Source organism: Borostomias antarcticus (assembly GCF_949987555.1).
Source record: "Borostomias antarcticus genome assembly, chromosome: 29".
NCBI lineage: Eukaryota > Metazoa > Chordata > Actinopteri > Stomiiformes > Stomiidae > Borostomias > Borostomias antarcticus.
In genome coordinates this window covers 659,589-681,716 of record NC_140262.1, presented here as the reverse complement: position 1 = coordinate 681,716, position 22,128 = coordinate 659,589, and the positions used below count along the sequence as shown (strand labels likewise).

General features: G+C 46.5%; 1 protein-coding gene across 2 annotated transcripts in view; it reads left to right on the top strand.

Annotated features, from left to right (window-relative positions):
* gpam (glycerol-3-phosphate acyltransferase, mitochondrial) overlaps positions 1 to 22,128 on the top strand; it is a 47,953-nt gene that overhangs the window by 9,184 nt on the left and 16,641 nt on the right. Inside the window, exons 2-14 of one of the 2 annotated variants that reach the window (XM_084459986.1) lie at positions 187 to 318; positions 518 to 637; positions 845 to 918; positions 2,277 to 2,390; positions 4,587 to 4,736; positions 5,369 to 5,468; positions 6,078 to 6,214; positions 7,016 to 7,115; positions 12,367 to 12,579; positions 12,737 to 12,850; positions 12,966 to 13,051; positions 14,604 to 14,719; positions 18,729 to 18,799. In XM_084459986.1, coding sequence (XP_084316112.1) covers positions 223 to 318; positions 518 to 637; positions 845 to 918; positions 2,277 to 2,390; positions 4,587 to 4,736; positions 5,369 to 5,468; positions 6,078 to 6,214; positions 7,016 to 7,115; positions 12,367 to 12,579; positions 12,737 to 12,850; positions 12,966 to 13,051; positions 14,604 to 14,719; positions 18,729 to 18,799 — 1,491 coding nt within the window. In that variant the 5' untranslated portion in view covers positions 187 to 222. Of the gene's footprint in view, positions 1 to 186; positions 319 to 517; positions 638 to 844; positions 919 to 2,276; positions 2,391 to 4,586; positions 4,737 to 5,368; positions 5,469 to 6,077; positions 6,215 to 7,015; positions 7,116 to 12,366; positions 12,580 to 12,736; positions 12,851 to 12,965; positions 13,052 to 14,582; positions 14,720 to 18,728; positions 18,800 to 22,128 lie in introns of both variants that reach the window. The other variant, XM_084459985.1, reaches the window with a different exon arrangement.

The window sequence follows — 22,128 nt, the reverse complement described above, 5'->3', positions numbered from 1 at the left end:
ACTCATTAACACTACAATGGTGTTCAGTCACCAGCCAGAGATCATCAGAGAGTGAAGGGGGGAGAGAAAGAGCTGGTTGTTCATATAATAATAATTTGTGTTCATATTCCAATGTCTCTCTCTCTCTCTCTCTCTCTCTCTCTCTCTCTCTCTCTCCTTCTCTCTCTCTCTCTCTCTCTCTCTCAGGCTCCTACTGTAGCTGGTGCGTGATCTAACGGCAGGATGGACATGTCGATCTCATTCGGGTCGGACAGCCTGCTTCAGGTCAACAGCGGCGACCAAGGAGGCAGTCGCTGGAAACAGTCTAACGATGACTCGGTAAAAAAAATACAACCTCATTCATACTTGAGGGAATGGGCTGTTGTCATAGCAGCGTCATTGTGAGCGAAAGGTACATTCAGGACGAAGGCTGTTTCGAAAAAAGGTTTTAGAAAATCTCTTGTTGGTGATTGTGTGTGTGCGTCTGTGCGTGTGTCTGTGTGTGTGTGTGTGCGTGTCTGTGTGTGTGTGTGTGTAGGAGCGGAGCTCCAGTCCGTCAGTGCTGCGCTGTGTGACCAGTACGTGGAAGGAGGGTCTGCTGAACAGGAAGAGGCCTTTCGTGGGCCGCTGCTGTCACTCCTGCACCCCACAGAGTCAAGTAGGCCCAGAAAGATTAGCCTGCTGCTTCATTATAGTCTCTTTCTATAGAATCTACTGTACATACTGTACACAGTCCAGATGCTCCAGGCGTTGGATGACGACCATTTATTGTGTTATTTTCATTCTTGATTTCTAGTAATAACTACTTCTGTGTGCCTAGAGTGGTATGTTCATAAACGATGCTACTTTATATTTTCTCTTCCAGGAGAGGCTCTTCAACTCCAGTATTCCTGCTCTGGGACTACGCAATGTGATTTACATCAATGAGACCCACACCAGGTGAACCAATCAAGGATATTCTAGTGAATTTATAAACATAGATTTTGATCATGTAATTTATTTATAATTTATGTAATTTATAATATAATTTGATCAAGATCAACTAACGATACCAGTACTGTAGCAAAATTTGAGCAATGTTCCCATGAGCTGTCAGATCTGTGAGATAGGAATAACTACTGTAGAATGCATGTAGGCTACTGTAGTACACGAACTCCAGGGGAACCAGTAGAACCATTTCAAATCAGTCGTATTTCTTCACACAGACCTGTGTGTCGAATAGTTTTCCAGGTCCTTTGCTATCTAAGAAGCAGAGGGTTACGTTGGTGCGTCTCTAGGTGAAACTGGAGGGTTACGCTGGTGCGTCTCTAGGTGAAACAGTGGAGGGTTACGCTGGTGCGTCTCTAGGTGAAACAGTGGAGGGTTACGCTGGTGCGTCTCTAGGTGAAACAGTGGAGGGTTACGCTGGTGCGTCTCTAGGTGAAACAGTGGAGGGTTACGCTGGTGAAACAGTGGAGGGTTACGCTGGTGCGTCTCTAGGTGAAACAGTGGAGGGTTACGCTGGTGCGTCTCTAGGTGAAACAGTGGAGGGTTACGCTGGTGCGTCTCTAGGTGAAACAGTGGAAGCCTAATGGATGAATAGTTCATGACTGTGTCAGTGGACACCCACCGTCCGTGTCGAGTGACCGACCCACCTCAGCGGTCCAACTGCTTTAGCTGCCTTACAGTTGACCATGAAAAGTACAATATATTTTTATTTTTTTTCAAATGCCTCAGTCTAGGTCTACAAAGGTCTCCTGAAACAGGGATGTTTGATGCATCTGCCACCATATCAGTATTTTTAGATAAAAGTAGAATATTATATTAGTATCACATGACATTGTATTGATTTCAGATATTATTGGCATATATTATATGTGCACATGTCTATGTTTAATAGAACTTTGATGACTTTTTATCTACACCCCTTGTGCCCCCAGCTAGTGCACTTTCTCTATTCATTTGGCGTTAGTGACGAGTTTCTCCACCACTACCATGCTTGGAGTGGGCCTATTTCCTTTGACGTGTGTGTGTGCGCGCACGTGTGTGTGTACGCGTGTGTGCGTGTGTGTGCGTGTGTGTGCGTGTGTGCTCGCGTGTGTGTGCTCGCGTGTGTGTGCTCGCGTGTGTGTGCTCGCGTGTGTGTGCTCGCGTGTGTGTGCTCGCGTGTGTGCTCGCGTGCGTGTGTGTGCGCGTGTGTGTGTGTGTGTGTGCGCGCACGTGTGTGTGTGTGCGTGCGCGTGTGTGCGCGCGTGTGTGTGTGTGTGTACAGTATATATCCAGAGTGTGCTGAGAGTGTATTGTGTTCTCTCATGTAGACACAGAGGCTGGCTGGCCCGCAGACTCAGCTACGTGCTGTTTGTCATGGAGAGGAACGTCCAGAAGGACATGTTCGCCAGGAATGTGGTCGACAACGTGCTCAACAACAGCAGGTGCAGTAGCCCCGCCCACAGGCCTCAGTAGCCCCGCCCACAGGCCTCCGACCGAGAGAGATGAATGGAGGCACACGGGCAGAGAAATGGATGGAAGGGGTCTAGGGAGAGAGAGAGAGAAAGAGAGAGAGAGAGGTGGATGGAGAGAGACGGAGGGGATTGGATATGGGGGAAGGAGAAAGAGAAAGAAAGATGGAGGGTATTGGATATGGGTGGATGAGTGGCTGGCGGGAGAGAGAAACGAGAGATGGATGGAGGAGAAGTAGAAAGGAGAGATGGATGGAGGAGAAGTAGAAAGGAGAGATGGATGGAGGAGAAGTAGACGGATGACCAAAGGAGAGATGGTATTGAAGGGAAATGGAGTAGAAGGAGGGAGTGGTAGGGAAGGAAAGGAAACGGGAAGGTGATGAAGACGTTACTATTGTTCATAAATCACTCTCTTCCCTCATCTACTCAGTCTAGAGTCTGGACCATCCATCCTCAAAGTCCGGACCGAACCACAACTGTCCGGACTCAAATTATGCTTTTCATAGTATTATTATTAGACATCGCCGCGACGTAACAAGTCAAAATGCTCAGCTTTCTCCACATTGGGCGGTTGGGAAATTGTCAGTCCGATCTGGCAACACTGGGGTCATGTGATTTGACAGCGCAAATGAGTTGACAGCACAGCTAACATTAGCTTTGTCTGCTAGCCTGATGTTAGTTTTAGCCTCAGTTATTTCTAGTGTAGCTAAAATGGCATGTTCAAAGGTGGCCAAAAGAAAAGTAGACAGTGAAAATAGGCAATTGAGATGGATTGATCGAAAAAATATGCCTTTATCCTCCTTCCAACTAGCACCAAACCGATGTGCTTACATTACATTACATTAGTAATTTAGCAGACGCTTTTATCCAAAGCGACTAACAATAATTGCATTTAACGTAGGAAGAGCCAATGTACTACTACTTGCCAGAACTCACAAGTGCATCTTCTTTCTAAAACAAGTGACTAAGAGCATAATCTAGTGCTGAAGGCAAAGTGCAAGAATCACAATCTAAAGTACAGTGCAATATAATATAATACAATAAGTGCTTAGGTGGGAGGATTGTTGTAGTACTTAATGTAAGTAAGTGCTTAATGTGCTAAACGCCACTATGAAACAAAACATAATCATTTTGAAGCAACCTTTCCTCAGAATACAGAACTAAGAACCCGAAAAATGAACAGGATGAAATTGGAAAGGAGGAGAGGATACAGGAAGTGAAGAGATAAGACAGGAGGAGAGGAGACAGGTTGTGAGGAAAGGAGACAGGTTGTGAGGAGAGGAGACAGGAGGTGAGGAGATAAGACAGGAGGTGAGGAGATACTGTAAGACAGGAGGAGAGGAGACAGGAGGTGAGGAGAGGAGACAGGAGGTGAGGAGATACTGTAAGACAGGAGGTGAGGAGAGGAGACAGGAGGTGAGGAGAGGAGACAGGAGGTGAGGAGAGGAGACAGGAGGTGAGGAGAGGAGACAGGAGGTGAGGAGAGGAGACGGGAGGTGAGGAGAGGAGACGGGAGGTGAGGAGAGGAGACGGGAGGTGAGGAGAGGAGACGGGAGGTGAGGAGAGGAGACGGGAGGTGAGGTGAGGAGACGGGAGGTGAGGAGACGGGAGGTGAGGTGAGGAGACGGGAGGTGAGGAGAGGAGACGGGAGGTGAGGAGAGGAGACGGGAGGTGAGAAGAGGAGACGGGAGGTGAGGAGAGGAGACGGGAGGTGAGGAGAGGAGAGGAGACGGGAGGTGAGGAGAGGAGACGGGAGGTGAGGAGAGGAGACGGGAGGAGAGGAGAGGAGACGGGAGGTGAGGAGAGGAGACGGGAGGTGAGGAGAGGAGACGGGAGGAGAGGAAAGGAGACAGGATAGGAGACGAGACAGTATTTGAAATGGTTTGAATCACCATTGTTGGCTGTGTGTGTGTGAACTGGTTGGGGGAGAGTGGTGATTTTATTATAATTGTTTTCTTAAAAGACGGACTTTTGGATTATTGGGGGAAAAATTGTATTTGAGTACCCCTGGTCTAGACAGCACAATACTAACATTGCAATGTTCAATAATGACCAGCTGTCGTGCCCTTGAACCCTCAGATAACCTCCCTTCAAATAAGGGACATTCTTGTGTGACAAAGACCGAATAAATATGAGAAAATTGCTCTTTTTTTACTTGTACCAACCCAGGGTGGAGAGCGCTATCGTGGAGGTGGCCACAGACTCGGACGCGGTGGCGTCGGAGCCCGGGCCGGAGCACAAGGCCATCAGCAAGGTGAGACGGAGAGCCCGGGGGTTCCTCCAGGAGATGGTGGCCAACATCTCGCCCGCCTTCATCAGGTACGCCACGCCACCACCTACCAACATCACCAGACCTTCAAACACGGATTACTGGATATGTGTAAATAAATACTAATAGAATGATTAAATATTGTATTTATGAAGCGACTCTCCAGATATGGTCCTCTATGCTATAAGAAAGTAAAAGTGTGTTAAAAAATATATATATATAATAAGAAATGTTTTTAGAGAAACTGCTAACATTCAAACTATTTTTGCCAGCGAGCCTCTCTTTTTCTGCTGAAATAGGAAGTAGTGTAGTGGCTAGTGAGGCCTAAGTAGAGAGAAAAATCTCTCCTATGATGCTTTTTTAGCCTCTCTTACTCTGAAACGTAATTTAATGTAATTCATTGCTTTATAAATGTTCTTAGCCGGTAGACAAACATACTCCTGGAGCTTGCTCGATCGCCTTGTTGAGAGGGGTCAGGGACGAATTTTTACAGCTCACTTATCTGGCCCCCGGGTGATTACTGTTTTTTCGCTTCCCTCTGGAATATGTAGAGAGTGGGTCGTATGCCCACCTCCCTTGTTCTCTGTAAAGCGCATTGTGTTGCCTCTGGGTATGAAATGCACTATACAAATAAAGCTTTGATTGATTGATTGAATTCAGTATTTCTTGGTTGTCTTCTCAGAATGACGGGCTGGGTGCTGCTCAAGCTCTTCAACGGATTCTTCTGGAGCATTCAGATCCACAAAGGCCAGCTGGAGATGGTGAAGAAAGCTGCTACAGAGGTGAGCAGATACCAGGACCTGTAGCAGTTGTACGCTGTGCGAGCATAATGGGTGCTCTGTTAGTCAATGATTCGACACGTGTGTAACTGTAGTAAATCTTATGAAGGTGGTAATTTTACAGTTTCATTCATATGGCAGTACGTCACGGTGACTTTCTCACGTTCCTACTGTGTGACGTCTACCAAGGCACCTACAGCAACATCAGCAGCAACAGTAGCCATGTTTCCATCCACTTTCTAATTGTGTGAGGATCGCTAAAAATATGAATGCGAATAAAGCCGGTGAACGTGCGTTTCCATCTAGAGCTTTAAATCGGATAAAGCATTTATCACAAAAGACTTATCGAACAAGAGAAAATCCGACGAGATCGACAGTACAAAACCTTTTGTGGATTTTCATGATTTTTAATCGAATTTTACCGTTTCCATAAGGCATTTTTAATTCGATATAACTTAATTCGCATAAAACGTGTGGATGGAAACATGGCTACTGTGTGTTAACGGTGTTCAGTAGTGTAGTATTTGAACGGCTATTATAGCGTGGAATAATACCGGCAAAGCCTCCGTCTCAAACGGAGCGTTGACGTGGCGTCCGCTCTCGCGTCCTCAGCACAACGTTCCCCTGGTCTTCCTCCCCGTGCACAAGTCCCACATCGACTACCTGCTCATCACCTTCATCCTCTTCTGCCACAACATCAAAGCTCCCCATATCGCCGCCGGCAACAACCTCAACATCCCCATCTTCAGGTGAGCTGATTAAAACACGGAGGAGCCGTGTTTCACATTCACGCACAGGCACATTCACGCACACACAGACACACACCAGTGTTTGCCATGTCTCTCCTAATATGTTATTAGCCTCTCTTACTCTGAAAATGTAATTTAATGTTATTTATTGCTCTATAAATGTTCTTAGCCGGTAGACAATTATACTCCAGGAGCTTGCTCGATCGCCTCGTTGAGACGGGTCAGGGAAGAATTTTTACAGCTCACTTATCTGGCCCCCGGGTGATTACTGTTTTTTTTGCTTTCCTCTGGAATATGTAGAGAGTGGGTCGTATGCCCACCTCCCTTGTTCTCTGTAAAGCGCATTGTGTTGCCTCTGGGTATGAAATGCGCTATACAAATAAAGCTTTGATTGATTGATTGAACCAACGAGGGTGGAGGTGATTGTAAAAACAGTAGTAAACGGAGGAAAATGTGGAACTAAGGTTAGGAATGATTGTCGGCTGATCTCAGACACAATTCTGCTAGATGATCAGGGAACAGCTATTCCTCTACGGTGGCTGAATTATGGACAAAGTAGGTGAAGTTTAATCCTCACTTTGTGCCTTAGGGTACAATTCTTCTCCAACCGAGAGGTAAGTACAGCTGTGCACAGTGTCGGGCTGTGCTAACAGCTAGCCTCGCCCTTATAACCACCAACTTACTCCAACTAAAGTAAATGCTTTCTACCAATCACATTTGTGCGCTCCACTGAACGCTACACTTGCTATAGCCTCAGTAGAAAGAGAACACGCCCCAATTGTGCTCTTTTTTTATTTTCAGTACTCTGATACGTAAACTGGGAGGATTCTTCATTCGGCGGAAACTGGATGAGATGGGCGATGGGAAGAAGGACGTCTTGTACAGATCCTTGTTACACGCAGTGAGTCTGGACATGCGTTAGCCAGTGGGCCCCTCTGTGAGCCTGGGAGTTGCTCCTACATAGGCCTGGATCACACTACTGCGTTTGTTGTGAGTTTAAAATGCAGCTACCCAGCCATCCAGCCAACGCCAACAGTCACCAACAAATACATTTCCATCCCCGTTGGTGTTCCATGTCTGGTGTGCATTCTCTGCGTTTAAAATAATCTCTCTTTTGTGTCAAATCCAAAATGATGGCCTACTTTTATTTCAATCACTAATTGTTCAATCTCAATCTGCGCCGCTGTGCTAACAATATTATAGCCTATTACTACTTCACTTTCACCCAAGGCCTCCGGGTTCGAGGTTTGTTTTGGCCAAGGTAGTGTAATCGCTAGGTGCGAACGCAGGTCTTTTTCGGCGAAAACACAGAAAAACGCAGTAGTGTAATCCAGGCCATAGAGGATGGTGTGTGTGTGTGTGTGTGCGTGCGTGCGCGGTGGTAATAAAAGGGGGCCTCTCTGGTTTAAACACAGGACTGTGGTCCCCTGTACACCCTGTGTGGTGAATGTCTGTAGCCTGTCTACTCTGAGCTGTGAGTCGCCTGTAGCCTGTGCGTTAGAAAATGTGTCTGTGTGTTACATAATGGGATTAAGTATCTTTATAGTTCAGTTGAGTTCAGTTAACATATGAGGGCCACCCGTCTTGCACAGGATTAGGCTCCATTGTACTTAATTTCCCCAGAGTTGAGGAGATAGGGATGGTGTGTTTGGATTGAATCCTTATAGAGAACATTCTATCCGGACTCTATATAATTCCTGTTTTTCTTACATCATACTCTATTTCTGAATCATTAAGATTCATCTTTATCTCCACAGCCAGCATCAGGATTTTCCTGACTTTAGATGTGGTCACCTTCATAATTCATATAGGTTACAGTACGCGACAATCTATTCTTAAACGTTGAGCGTCCTCCCTTAAAGTGTGTGACGTGGCCTGCTGATCTGGTTAAGTCCCAAGGCCTGCCACGCTATTTGTGAGACTTGAGGAGAACGATGTCTACTTAGCGCTGGCGCCCGAGGCTCGCCTTCTCGTTGTCCTCTCAGGACATGACAGCATGTCACACGTCCCCTGCTCCGCCAGACAATCAAAAGACGCGCTCGCTGTGTATGTGCGTGCGCGCGCGCGTGTATGTGCGTGCGTGTGTGTGTGTGTATCTGCGCGCGCATGCACCCATGGCCATGTTTAGAGTGCTGACACTAATCCGACCTATTAGAGTCTTGACACTTAATCCAGTGGGGGATGTTATGGTCCTCCATAATACATGAGGAGCCCGTGTCTGGCAGTGGTCAAATGGCCAGTGGTAGTTAAAGGAATATGAATTATACACTGTTGAGGAAGCTGATATCACTCAAAACAACAGCGTTTCCTATGATGAATGATCAGCGTGATTGCGTCATACAGGGCTGTATGGAGGAGCCTACAACTGCTATTAGGCTGCTAGGATTTGATTAAAGGATCCGATTTACAGTATAGTCTAGTGCAAACATATTCATTGTGTGTCTGTGTGTGTGTGTCTGTGTGTGTGTCTGTGTGTGTGTCTGTGTGTGTGTGTGTGTGTGTGTGTGTGTGTGTGTGTGTGTGTGTGTGTGTGTGTGTGTGTGTGTGTGTGTGTGTGTGTGTGTGTGTGTGTGTGTGCGTGCATGCGTGTGCCAATATGCAAGTGAGTGTGTTTGCTTGTATGTGAGAGAGAGAAGAGAGAGCGTTGCTTGTGGCAGCCCGGCCTGTCAGGGGGACGAAACTGCTTCTAGTGATAATGAAGCAATAACTCACTCGAGGGTGTGGACTATGGCCTATATACCACGGTTGTGCTGTGGTCATCATAGGCAAGAGGCGCAGCCGAGTGACGTGGAACAGCACAACCCCTGGTATATTGGCCATAGTCCACAACCCTCGAGTTGAGTTATTGCTTATACAACGATTATACAACGGTTACATCATCAAGAAACATTTATGGGATAAATACCTACTATTTCAGTGTCTTAATATCTTTTAGTGAACTCCGCCAAGAAATGTATTTCCTAAAACTGTCACGTTGCTAGGGAGTTTCAAAACGATGAGCTCTAGCAACCAAACTAATACTCCTGACCAGCCTATCTAGCCATGAACGAAGTGTAGCCTCCCTTTAAAGGAGTAGTAAAGGGAAAATGCATGTTTAGCCCTGTTTTAAGGTAACTTATGATCATATACAATGATTCAGATCAAAACATTGATAAAACTAGCACTTTTGAGAAAGTCTGATAATTGCTCTACCACCGTTTTGGTCATACAATGGATGTGGGTGGGCACCTTGAAACATCTTTCAAAAACATGTTCAACTCGCGATTTCAAAGACAAGAAACTCACCGAGGTGTTAGTTGGCGTTCTGACATATAATTCGCCATAAAGTAAGATTCTAGTTCATCTGGAAAGGCTTTTTAAAATATTTAGCATAGAACTATTTAGTCGCAGCACATACGTGTGTAAACTTCCGCAAACTAGGTAGCCTAGCAACATAAACAATAACAATAGCTACCGTTAGTAGTTCTGCTTCCTGAATCCCCTCTGCGGATTGATCTACACATCTACAACGGTCGCGTCAATACAAGTCAATGGATTTCATAAAATGATCAATAAAACCCTACAGGATTCATACTTTGCGGCGAATTTGATGTCAGAACACCAACGGACACAATTACCCCCTCGGTGAGCTTCTTGTCTTTGAAATCAAGAGTTTAACATGTTTTTGAAAGATTTTTCACGGTGCCCACCCACATCCATTGTATGACCAAAACGGTGGTAGAGCAATTATCAGACTCTCAAAAGTGCTAGTTTTGTCAACGTTTTGATCTGAACCATTGTATATGATCATAAGTAACCTAAAACAGGGCTAAACATGCATTTCCCTTTACTACTCCTTCAAGGTGCAACTGCGAGTTGCAAAAGAGGTGGTGATACCAGATTGGTAGGCTAAATGACGAATAGAACAACTCAAAGTTAACATTGAATGTTTCCATGTTTCTTGAGGAGAAACCTTAATGTAACCCAACAGACGGCTACGCAATGGAACTACCGTTTTTACAGGCAGTAATAATTGGCGCAGTAATATTTCACATAGAAAGGTAAATAGGCTTTACCTGTGGTATATCATGAATATACAACGGCTCTTAACCAATCAGATTGCGAGGTCGGAACTGCCCGTTATATAAAATAACAATGCTTTGAGTGATAACACAACAACAAATATATAAAACAACAACAAATAAAGCTTCTAGTGATAACACAAAAACAACAAATACTGTAACAAAGCTTCTAGTGATAACACAACAAATAACAAAGCTTCTAGTGATAACACAACAAATAACAAAGCTTCTAGTGATAACACAACAACAACAAATAACAAAGCTTCTAGTGATAACACAACAACAACAAATAACAAAGCTTCTAGTGATAACACAACAACAAATAACAAAGCTTCTAGTGATAACACAACAACAACAAATAACAAAGCTTCTAGTGATAACACAACAACAAATAACAAAGCTTCTAGTGATAACACAACAACAAATAACAAAGCTTCTAGTGATAACACAACAACAACAAATAACAAAGCTTCTAGTGATAACACAACAACAACAAATAACAAAGCTTCTAGTGATAACACAACAACAACAAATAACAAAGCTTCTAGTGATAACACAACAACAACAAATAACAAAGCTTCTAGTGATAACACAACAACAACAAATACTGTAACAAAGCTTCTAGTGATAACACAACAACAAATAACAAAGCTTCTAGTGATAACACAACAACAAATAACAAAGCTTCTAGTGATAACACAACAACAAATAACAAAGCTTCTAGTGATAACACAACAACAAATAACAAAGCTTCTAGTGATAACACAACAACAACAAATAACAAAGCTTCTAGTGATAACACAACAACAACAAATAACAAAGCTTCTAGTGATAACACAACAACAACAAATAACAAAGCTTCTAGTGATAACACAACAACAAATAACAAAGCTTCTAGTGATAACACAACAACAAATAACAAAGCTTCTAGTGATAACACAACAACAACAAATAACAAAGCTTCTAGTGATAACACAACAACAACAAATAACCAAGCTTCTAGTGATAACACAACAACAACAAATAACAAAGCTTCTAGTGATAACACAACAACAAATAACAAAGCTTCTAGTGATAACACAACAACAAATAACAAAGCTTAATGAAGAGAGAGGGGACAGCATGGCCGTTTCACAGATGGTTCAATATGCCAGGCCAAAGCATCTCTCCTCAAGCCTTCATAGGGAACCACGCTGGTGGAACCAAGAGTGTGTTTTCAGCAACTTTCAAAAACGGGTGACCTGGCAGTCTCCCAGTGGCGGGCAGAAGGGTATCTTATGTCATGGCACTGCGCTGGGGACGGCTCTCCTTCCACAGACCTTTAGCAGTGGGCTAAAGCGGGCATGTGGGCTACTTTTAGCATTTAGCATAAGATATGACCGCTGCAATTCCTGTTAGCATTTAGCATCACCTAATGTCCTCGGCAGTTGCTGTTAGCGTTCAGCATCACCTATTGACCTCTGTAGCAATTGTTAGCATGTAGCATCACTCTAGTCATCTTTAAAGAACTACAAAACTGACTTTGGTAGCACTTAGCCTACTGGCTCGGAATTGAACCGCTGCTGTATGTTCATGGGTTTCTGGCGTTGAAACCAACGTCATTTGCAAGAGACCGCTCAAGGGTGAAAACTATTTTGCTGAAGCAGGAGGTCCAACTCTCCTGAGAGCAGATGATATTGCCAATTCAGTCATTCTCTGTCACCGTTTCAGTTGCTGCCCTCCTTTTGTGTGTGTATGTGCGCGTGCGTGAGAGAGATCCGTCTTTTTTTCCCCTTTTGCCTGTTCTATTTTTCTCTGTGCCCCATTGTTTATCCTCCCATTGTTCTCTCTCTCCGCTCATCTCTCCCCCCTCTTCTCTTCCCTTTTCCCATCCTCCCTCTCTCTCTCTCTCTCTCTCTCTCTCTCCACCCTCACCCCCATCTCTCTCTCTCTCTCTCTCTCTCTCTCTCTCTCTCTCTCTCTCTCTCTCTCTCCACCATCACCCCCATCTCTCTCTCTCTCTCTCTCCACCCTCACCCCCCATCTCTCTCTCTCTCTCTCCACCCTCACCCTCCATCTCTCTCTCTCTCTCTCCCCCTCCCCCTCTCCCAGTACACAGAGGAGTTGTTGCGTCAGCAGCAGTTCCTGGAGGTCTACCTGGAGGGCACGCGTTCTCGCAGCGGCAAGCCGTCCCCGGCGCGCGCCGGCATGCTCTCCATCGTGGTGGACACGCTGTGCACCTCCGCCATCCCCGACGTGCTGGTGGTGCCCGTGGGCATCTCCTACGACCGCATCCTGGAGGGCAACTACAACAGCGAGCAGCTGGTACGGGGGTATGGAGTCGTGCGCGAGCGCGCGCGCGTCTGCGTCGGTCACCGCGTGCCGGGGTTGAGTGCGGCGACCGAGTGAGTGTGTGTGGATGGTACGGAACGCCGTCGATGTGAGGGTGACGTTCTCCTCCCCCCCCCCCCCTCCCCCTCAGGGTAAGCCCAAGAAGAACGAGAGTCTGTGGGGCGTGGCGTGCGGAGTGTTCCGGATGCTGAGGAAGAACTACGGCTGTGTCCGAGTGGACTTCACCCAGCCCTTCTCTCTGAAGGTGGGAGTAGAGCGAGGGACCCGCCCACCCGCCCCAATAAACCTGGACGCCAATTGTGTCACGATCCTTTACGTTTGGGCCTAATATTCTGGGTCTTGTTGTTTGTCCCTGGCAGGAGTACCTGGACACTCAGAGAAGTCGACACATCCCACCTCCCCTCTCCCTGGAGCACACTCTGGTGCCCATCATCATCTCTGCTCAGTAGGTTCTTCACACACACACACACACACACACACACACACACATTCCATTCCATTAGAGTCATTTAGGATGCTTTTATCCAAAGCGCTTAGAATAATTGCATTTAACGTAAGTAGTGCAGTGTGCTGCTACTCGCTACTCATAAGTTCATCTCCTTTCAAAACAAGCATGTCAGAGCTTAGCCTAGTGTAAAGTAAAAGTGCAAGTATTGAAGTACTAAGAGGACGGGTCAGGGTGGTACTTCTTAACGAGGTGAGTTTTCAACCCGCTGTGAGAGACTGAGTGACTCTGCTGTCCTGACGAGAGGGAAGGAGTTCATTCCAGCACCGCGGGGCCCGAACAGGGAGGAGCCGTGACCAGGTCGATTGGCCGCTGGGGCCTCAGAGCAGCAGGGCAGCCAATCGCCTCGAGACACACACACACACACACACATTCTGGAAAATCTAAAACCTTTCACCCCACATCCCCCCCCTCCACACACACACACACATGCATACAGAGCCCACTCACAGTCCCCTGTCACACACACTCACACACACATACACCGCCCCCCCCCCCCCCCCCCCCGTCCTTGGAATAGCACCCTCACCTCTGAGTCAACTTCAAAATCACAGCCTTCCCTGCATGGCTTCCCTGCAGCTTCCAGCTGGTCCTGGGGAACACGGAGGTCAGCGAGGGGTTACTGTAGGTCAACACCCTCCACTCGGGGTCAGTGAGGGGTTACCGTAGGTCAACACCCTCCACTCCTCCACACTTCAGCTGGGAACGCTCACTCGCCCCGGCACATAGACCATTACTACACGTCAATATGAAGAGATTTCAAAATACATTACGAGACTGGGAAGAGTACAGTACGTCGATATAGAAAAGGGAATTATAAATTATAACATAAACGACTTCACTGTATGACGGTATATTTTTGAAAAAAGCGCGATCAATCGCACTTCCAGTGTACTGTTCTGCGTCTATGTGAAAGTGATGGTGAATGATCTGTGTACTGCGTCTATATGAATGTCATGGTGAATGATCGGTGTACTGCGTCTATATGAATGTCATGGTGAATGATCTGTGCGTCTATATTAATGTCATGGTGAATGATCGGTGTTCTGCGTCTATATGAATGTCATGGTGAATGATCTGTGCACTGCGTCTATATGAATGTCATGGTGAATGATCTGTGCGTCTATATGAATGTCATGGTGAATGATCTGTGCGTCTATATGAATGTCATGGTGAATGATCTGTGCACTGCGTCTATATGAATGTCATGGTGAATGATCGGTGTTCTGCGTCTATATGAATGTCATGGTGAATGATCTGTGCACTGCGTCTATATGAATGTCATGGTGAATGATCTGTGCGTCTATATGAATGTCATGGTGAATGATCTGTGCGTCTATATGAATGTCATGGTGAATGATCGGTGCGTCTATATGAATGTCATGGTGAATGAGCTGTGTACTGCGTCTATATGAATGTCATGGTGAATATGAATGTCATGGTGAATGTGAATGTCATGGTGAATGTCCAGGTGCTGCTCTGTCGTCTCTAGGCCGGACCAGGAAGTGGTCAACTGTGAGGACGAGGAGCGCCCCGACTCCAGAGACCTGTCTGACGAGCCTTGGAGGAGGCAGGTCATCGCTAACCTGGCCAAACACGTCCTCTTCAGTAAGGGAACACACACACACACACACACACACACACACACACACACACACACACACACACACACAACCCTGACCCTGGAGTAGACCGGTCATCTCTAACCTGGCCAAACACGTCCTCTTCAGTAAGGGAGCGCACACACACACACACACACACACACACACACACACACACACACACACACACAACCCTGACCTTGGAGGAGGCAGGTCATCGCTAACCTGGCCAAACACGTCCTCTTCAGTAAGGGAGCACACACACACACACACACACACACACACACACACACACACACACACACACACATTTTTCTCAAGGGCGTTTCTCTTATACACACTTCCCAGTGCACCTACAGTACACTTGGGCCCCTTTTAGCTGCTTAGAGGTGCGTTCCACCTCCCACACACACTCTCATTAAAAGACATTGTACCAAAACAGTATCCCTCAGCAGTAAGCTCCACCGAGATCATTTAGCCCGACGTGCTCTGAAAACCAACCACTCACCCCCCAACCCCCGCTCCCCTCCACGCTCCCCTCCACAGCATTCCCTCCTAGGCCTATTCCCGGCAGCCAATGGCAGGCTCCGCTGCGAGATGGCATGTTGTTTTTAGCCAATCAGGGCGAGGGGTGGACAGAGGAGCCGGTCAGGGATGGATTAGCGGTATCAATGCTGCTGCTCGTAAATGTTTTACACACGGGCTGATATCGTTGTCAGGGATGAGCTGCCTAAAAAGACACGGCGCAGTTGTCTGATTGTCCTGCATTGTATTACTGAAGGGGCTGCATTTGCACTTGGGCGCACACACACACACACACACACACACACACACACACACACACACACACCCTCTCACTTATTGTCAATCGGCTAATCCCATTCCTGATTTATTTTAAGATAGGAAAATTGGAAATACTACACATTACACATTCTATGAGTAGGACTGGCTTGTTTCCATATTCCCTTTAACCACCGTCTGTCTGGTTCAAAAGGGACACCTGGTACTCCCTTTCAATAAATGAAGTACCTGTCCATCCATCTTTCTTTCTATCTGTTCATTCATGCATGCATGGACTTGGTTGGTTAGTCATTATGCACACATCCACATTGTCACTGTGACCGGTCCAATAGGTGTGACCTATTGACACAATAGATATTGACACCATTTTCATTATTTTGGCTCAGTACACCACCACAATGGATTTTCTCAATCAATCAATGAATCAAAGCTTTATTTGTATAGCGCATTTCATACCCAGAGGCAACACAATGCGCTTTACAGAGAACAAGGGAGGTGGGCATACAACCCACTCTCTACATATTCCAGAGGGAAGCAAATCGTAGTCTCAGATTTATATGCACTTTAAGTGCAGACTTTAATTTCCTCTAGCAAATTAGCTTTACTTTGAGAGTATTTACATCTAAATCAGGTGAAAGGTGTAGGAATTACAACACATTTTATATATGGTACCCCCCTTTTTAAAGGACCAAATGTAATTGGACGAACTAACAATCATAAATCAAATGGCTTGAATTGACATGAACAGACGCTGGGTTTCCTCCCTGGTGATGCTCTGCCAGGCCTCTACTGCAACTGGCTTCACTTCCTGCTGGTTCTTTGGGCGGTTTCCCTTCAGTTTTGTCTTAAGCAAGTGAAATGCAGGCTCAGTTGGGTTCAGGTCAGGTGATTGATTGGGCCATTGCAGAACATTCCACTTCTTTGCCTCTTTGGTTGCTTTCGCAGTACGCCTCGGGTCATTGTCCATCTGCACTCTGTTCATATTCTGACTGAATATGAGCAGATATAATTGCCTGAAACACTTCAGAATTCATCCTGCTGCTTTTGTCAGCATTCACATCATCAATAGATACAAGGGAACCAGTTCCATTGGCAGCCATACATGCCCACGCCATAACACGACCACCATCATGCTTCACTGAGGAGGTGGTATGCTTTAGGTCAGGGGTCCCCAACCTTCCTTCCGCCCCCCTCGCTGTGAACCTCCAGTCTGTGTGTGTTCATATGTGTGTAAATTCCAGCAGGTGTAAGTTGGGGTACAATTAAGCGCTTCGCCAGTGTAGCAGGAATATTCATGTTGACACGATTCGTAGTCCCAGATTAATTAGTTGAATTTATATGGTATTGTAGTGCCGTAAATACAAGGCTTTTTGGCCCTTCATCAGATATGATCATGTATTTTGTTAAAATGTCTGTTGCTGACATGTCAATAACATGATTCTTTGTCTAGCTAATCTTAAGGCCTCAGATTGTCTGGGGCTCCCTAGGGGCCCCCGGTCCCCAGGTTGGGAAACCCTGCTTTAGATCATGAGCTCCTTCCCTTCTCCATACTCTTCTCTTCCCATCATCCTGCTACACGTTGATCTGATCTAATCTGTCCATAGGATGATGTTCCAGAACTGTACAGACTTTTGTATGTGTTTTGGCAAATTCTCATCTGGTCTTCCTGTTTTTGAGGCTCACCAATGGTTTCCATCTTGTGGTGAGCCCCCTGTATTTATGGTGCGTTCGTTTCTAACTGGGAGGTGGCAAATTGCGACTTGCTACTAGGAATGATTAAATAAAACACCGCATGAACTCGCACTTCCTCGTCGCAAATTCGGATATGTTTCTCAGCCCCCAGTTGCTCGAATGCACTAGATATAACTAGGTAACTGTGATATAATGGTATATAGATATAACTAGGTAACTGTGATATAATGGTATATAGATATAACTAGGTAACTGTGATATAATGGTATATAGATATAACTAGGTAACTGTGATATAATGGTATATAGATATAACTAGGTGACTGTGATATAATGGTATATAGATATAACTAGGTAACTGTGATATAATGGTATATAGATATAACTAGGTAACTGTGATATAATGGTATATAGATATAACTAGGTAACTGTGATATAATGGTATATAGATATAACTAGGTGACTGTGATATAATGGTATATAGATATAACTAGGTAACTGTGATATAATGGTATATAGATATAACTAGGTAACTGTGATATAATGGTATATAGATATAACTAGGTAACTGTGATATAATGGTATATAGATATAACTAGGGAACTGATATAATGGTATATAGCTCGAATGCACACAGGTCGGAGGAAGGTATTTTGCTACTTGCGACTTGCCACCTCCGACCACAAACGAACGCACCATTACCATGGTGAAGTCTTCTCTTGATTGTTGACTTTGACACAGATACACTTCCTCCTGGGGAGTGTTCTTGATCTGGCCAGCTGTAGTGAAGGGGTCTTTCTTCACCAGGGAAATCATCCTTCTGTCATCCACCACAGTTGTTTTCCGTGGTCTTCCGGGTCTTTTGGTGTCGCTGAGCTCACCAGTGCGTTCTTTCTTTTTAAGAATGTACCAAACAGTTGATTTGACCCCACCTAATGTTTTTGCTATCTCTCTGACAGGTTTGTTTTGATTTGGGTTTGCTTTGATTGTTCAGCCTAATGGTGGCTTGCGTCACTGATAGTGACGGCTCTTTGGATTTCAGATTGAGAGTTGACAGCAACCGATTCCAAATGCAAGTACCATAACTGAAATGAACTCTAGACCTTTTATCTGCTGCTTGTAAATGAAATAAGGAGGGAATAACACACACTTGGCCATGGAACAGTTGAGCAGCCAATTGTCCAATTACCTTTGGTCCCTTAAAAAGGGGAGGAGCACGGATACGTTTGTAATTCTTACACTGCTCACCTGATTTGGATGTAAATGACCTCAAATGAAAGCTGAAAGTCTGCACTTAAGCACATCTTGGTTGTTCCATTTAAATCCATTGTGGTGGTGTACAGAGCCAACATGATAAACTGTGTCAATGTACAAATGTTTAAGGACCTAACTGTACGTTCATGTGCTCTGTGGTGTTCTACGTGACACCCCAAGTCTCTTTATACTGTACTGTGTGTGTGTGTGTGTGTGTGTGTGTGTGTGTGTGTGTGTGTGTGTGTGTGTGTGTGTGTGTGTGGCCCACAGCGGCTAACAAGTCCTCAGCGATCATGTCAACACACATTGTCGCGTGTCTGCTCCTGTACAGACACAGACAGGTAAGCTGCCTCCGCTCCTACTACCCCTCCTCCTACTACCCCTCCTCCTACTACCCCTCCACCTCCCTCTCCTCCTACTACCCCTCCACCTCCCTCTCCTCCTACTACCCCTCCACCTCCCTCTCCTCCTACTACCCCTCCACCTCCCTCTCCTCCTACTACCCCTCCTCCTACTACCCCTCCACCTCCCTCTCCTCCTACTACCCCTCCTCCTCCCTCTCCTCCTACTACCCCTCCTCCTACTACCCCTCCACCTCCCTCTCCTCCTACTACCCCTCCACCTCCCTCTCCTCCTACTACCCCTCCTCCTACTACCCCTCCACCTCCCTCTCCTCCTACTACCCCTCCACCTCCCTCTCCTCCTACTACCCCTCCTCCTACTACCCCTCCACCTCCCTCTCCTCCTACTACCCCTCCTCCTACTACCCCTCCACCCTCCCTCTCCTTCTACTACCCCTCCTCCTACTACCCCTCCACCCTCCCTCTCCTTCTACTACCCCTCCTACTACTACCCCTCCACCCTCCCTCTCCTCCTACTACCCCTCCACCTCCCTCTCCTCCTACTACCCCTCCACCTCCCTCTCCTCCTACTACCCCTCCTCCTACTACCCCTCCACCTCCCTCTCCTCCTACTACCCCTCCTCCTACTACCCCTCCACCTCCCTCTCCTCCTACTACCCCTCCTCCTACTACCCCTCCACCTCCCTCTCCTCCTACTACCCCTCCACCTCCCTCTCCTCCTACTACCCCTCCTCCTACTACCCCTCCACCTCCCTCTCCTCCTACTACCCCTCCTCCTACTACCCCTCCACCTCCCTCTCCTCCTACTACCCCTCCACCTCCCTCTCCTCCTACTACCCCTCCACCTCCCTCTCCTCCTACTACCCCTCCACCTCCCTCTCCTCCTACTACCCCTCCTCCTACTACCCCTCCACCTCCCTCTCCTCCTACTACCCCTCCACCCTCCCTCTCCTCCTACTACCCCTCCTCCTACTACCCCTCCACCTCCCTCTCCTCCTACTACCCCTCCACCTCCCTCTCCTCCTACTACCCCTCCACCCTCCCTCTCCTCCCCCCCCTCCTACTACCCCTCCACCTCCCTCTCCTCCTACTACCCCTCCCCCCTCCCTCTCCTCCCCCCCCTCCTACTACCCCTCCACCTCCCTCTCCTCCTACTACCCCTCCACCTCCCTCTCCTCCTACTACCCCTCCACCCTCCCTCTCCTCCTACTACCCCTCCACCTCTGTCTCCTCCTACTACCCCTCCTCCTCCCTCTCCTCCTACTACCCCTCCACCTCCCTCTCCTCCTACTACCCCTCCACCTCCCTCTCCTCCCCCCCCTCCTACTACCCCTCCACCTCCCTCTCCTCCCCCCCCTCCTACTACCCCTCCACCCTCCCAGCCTCCCCCTCCTCCATCCACCCTCCGAGGGAGCCAAGACATCAGTAACACTGTATCAAAGTAATGTCTAGTCCTGGCTCTGTCTTCTCCTCTCCTTACTCCTGTTCAACTATAATGTCCCAACTACGCCCTCTAGAGGATGTATAACAGGCATGTCTAAAAGAGGAATTGATTTTAGAGTTTGTCAGATTTAAAGGCTTTTATTGTGTCCCTAGAAAAATAATAAGTCTGCACTCTGGAGCACATCTAGAACTTTTAAGGAGTTTTATTAACGTTTCGGTCCACTGACCTTCATCAGAATGGAGAGAGGGTGGACAAGCACTCACATATATAGGACAGCCCAGCCAATCACAGCATTCCACATGGTGGCTCAAGGTGTGTTCGCTAATTGTTTGAAGGGTGTGTGCACAGGTCCTGCTCTGTCATCACACACTCCAAGACTGATTACAAAAACATATTACAAATTGCATATTGCAAATTACATAATACAAAATACATAATACAAAATACAACACAATATAACATGTTTAAGACAATGGAGAAGAGATCTAATAGAACTCTACCACTGAAATATAATATAAATACAATTGGAACTAGGATATCAGAAATTTCAAATAGCATTAAATAGGATTAAAGGCCTAGCAATCAAAACATGAGAACCTAGGCTGAGAGAAGCAGTCATATAGTGTCCCTGTATTTAGAGGGTTACAAAAAAGGTCTGAGGTCAAAAGCCTCATTGAGACCTCTAGCAACAGTGTCTAGCGTGGAGATCCAAAAAGCTTCTCTCTTGAGAAGTAAAAGATTGATATCTCCACCACTAGGTGGCGTAGTGACCCGTTCAATACCTATATATTAAAGTGACGAAATGGAGTGTTGTGCTTGAGCAAAATGTAAGGCCACTGGATTCTTGAAGTCTTGTGTTCTGATATCGCTCCTATGTACTGAAATTCTCGTTTTGATTTGTCTAGAGGTCTTACCTACGTTAACAAGCCCCCAGGTGCACCTGATCATATAAATAACATTAGATGTAGTGCAAGTAATAATACCTTTAATCTTGAACTTTTTGCCGGTAACAGGATGGTTGAATGTGTTAAATTTATATGTAAAGTTACATTGGGCACATCTGCCGCATTTATAATTGCCATCTGGGATCCAAATGCCAAAAGATGGGAGGGTGTGTGCTGACGTAGGTGTGATGTGACTAGTTGATTCCTCAGATTGGGGGGTCGTCTGTATACAATACGAGGAGAGCTGTGAAGGAATCACCCAGGGAGGAGTCAGACTGTAGAATAGGCCAGTGTTTTTTGATTATCTGTTCAAAATGGCGGCCCAATGGAGAATATTGAACAAAACAGTAGGTACGCTGTTCCTCAGTTCTCCTCTCCCTAGAGGTCAAGCACTCCGACTGGGAGCTCTCCTTGAATCTCTCAGCGTCTGGTTTGATCCAACTATCAGGATCGCCTCGCTGCCCGAGACGAGAGTCCAGATCTTTATCATGACCGTGATGAGACTGGTCTGTACTACAGATCCTACGGGTGCGTTTAAACTGGCCCACAGGGTATGCCCTTTTTAAGGGGGGTGGGATGAAAACTCTCAGCATGAAGGAGGGAGTTACGATCAGTGGTCTTCCTATACAGGGCTGAGTTTCCCAGAGGCATCGTAGCGCTACGTTCATCGTAAGCTATGGCGTTCATCATAGCGCTACGATGAACGTAGCGCTACGATGCCTCTGGGAAACTGAGCCCAGATCTGTTCTAAGGCTGTTGTTTTCTGATCAGAAGGTCAAGGGTCAGGCCCGTGGACACTGCGCAGCCGATGTGATCAACCTGTCCAGTAGGTCTCTGTCTGATCCCTGTTTAGAAGCCCTTAGTAAGGGCCTTTCTTTTCTACCCACTACATATTGTCATGACTTTGAGACTTTAAGATC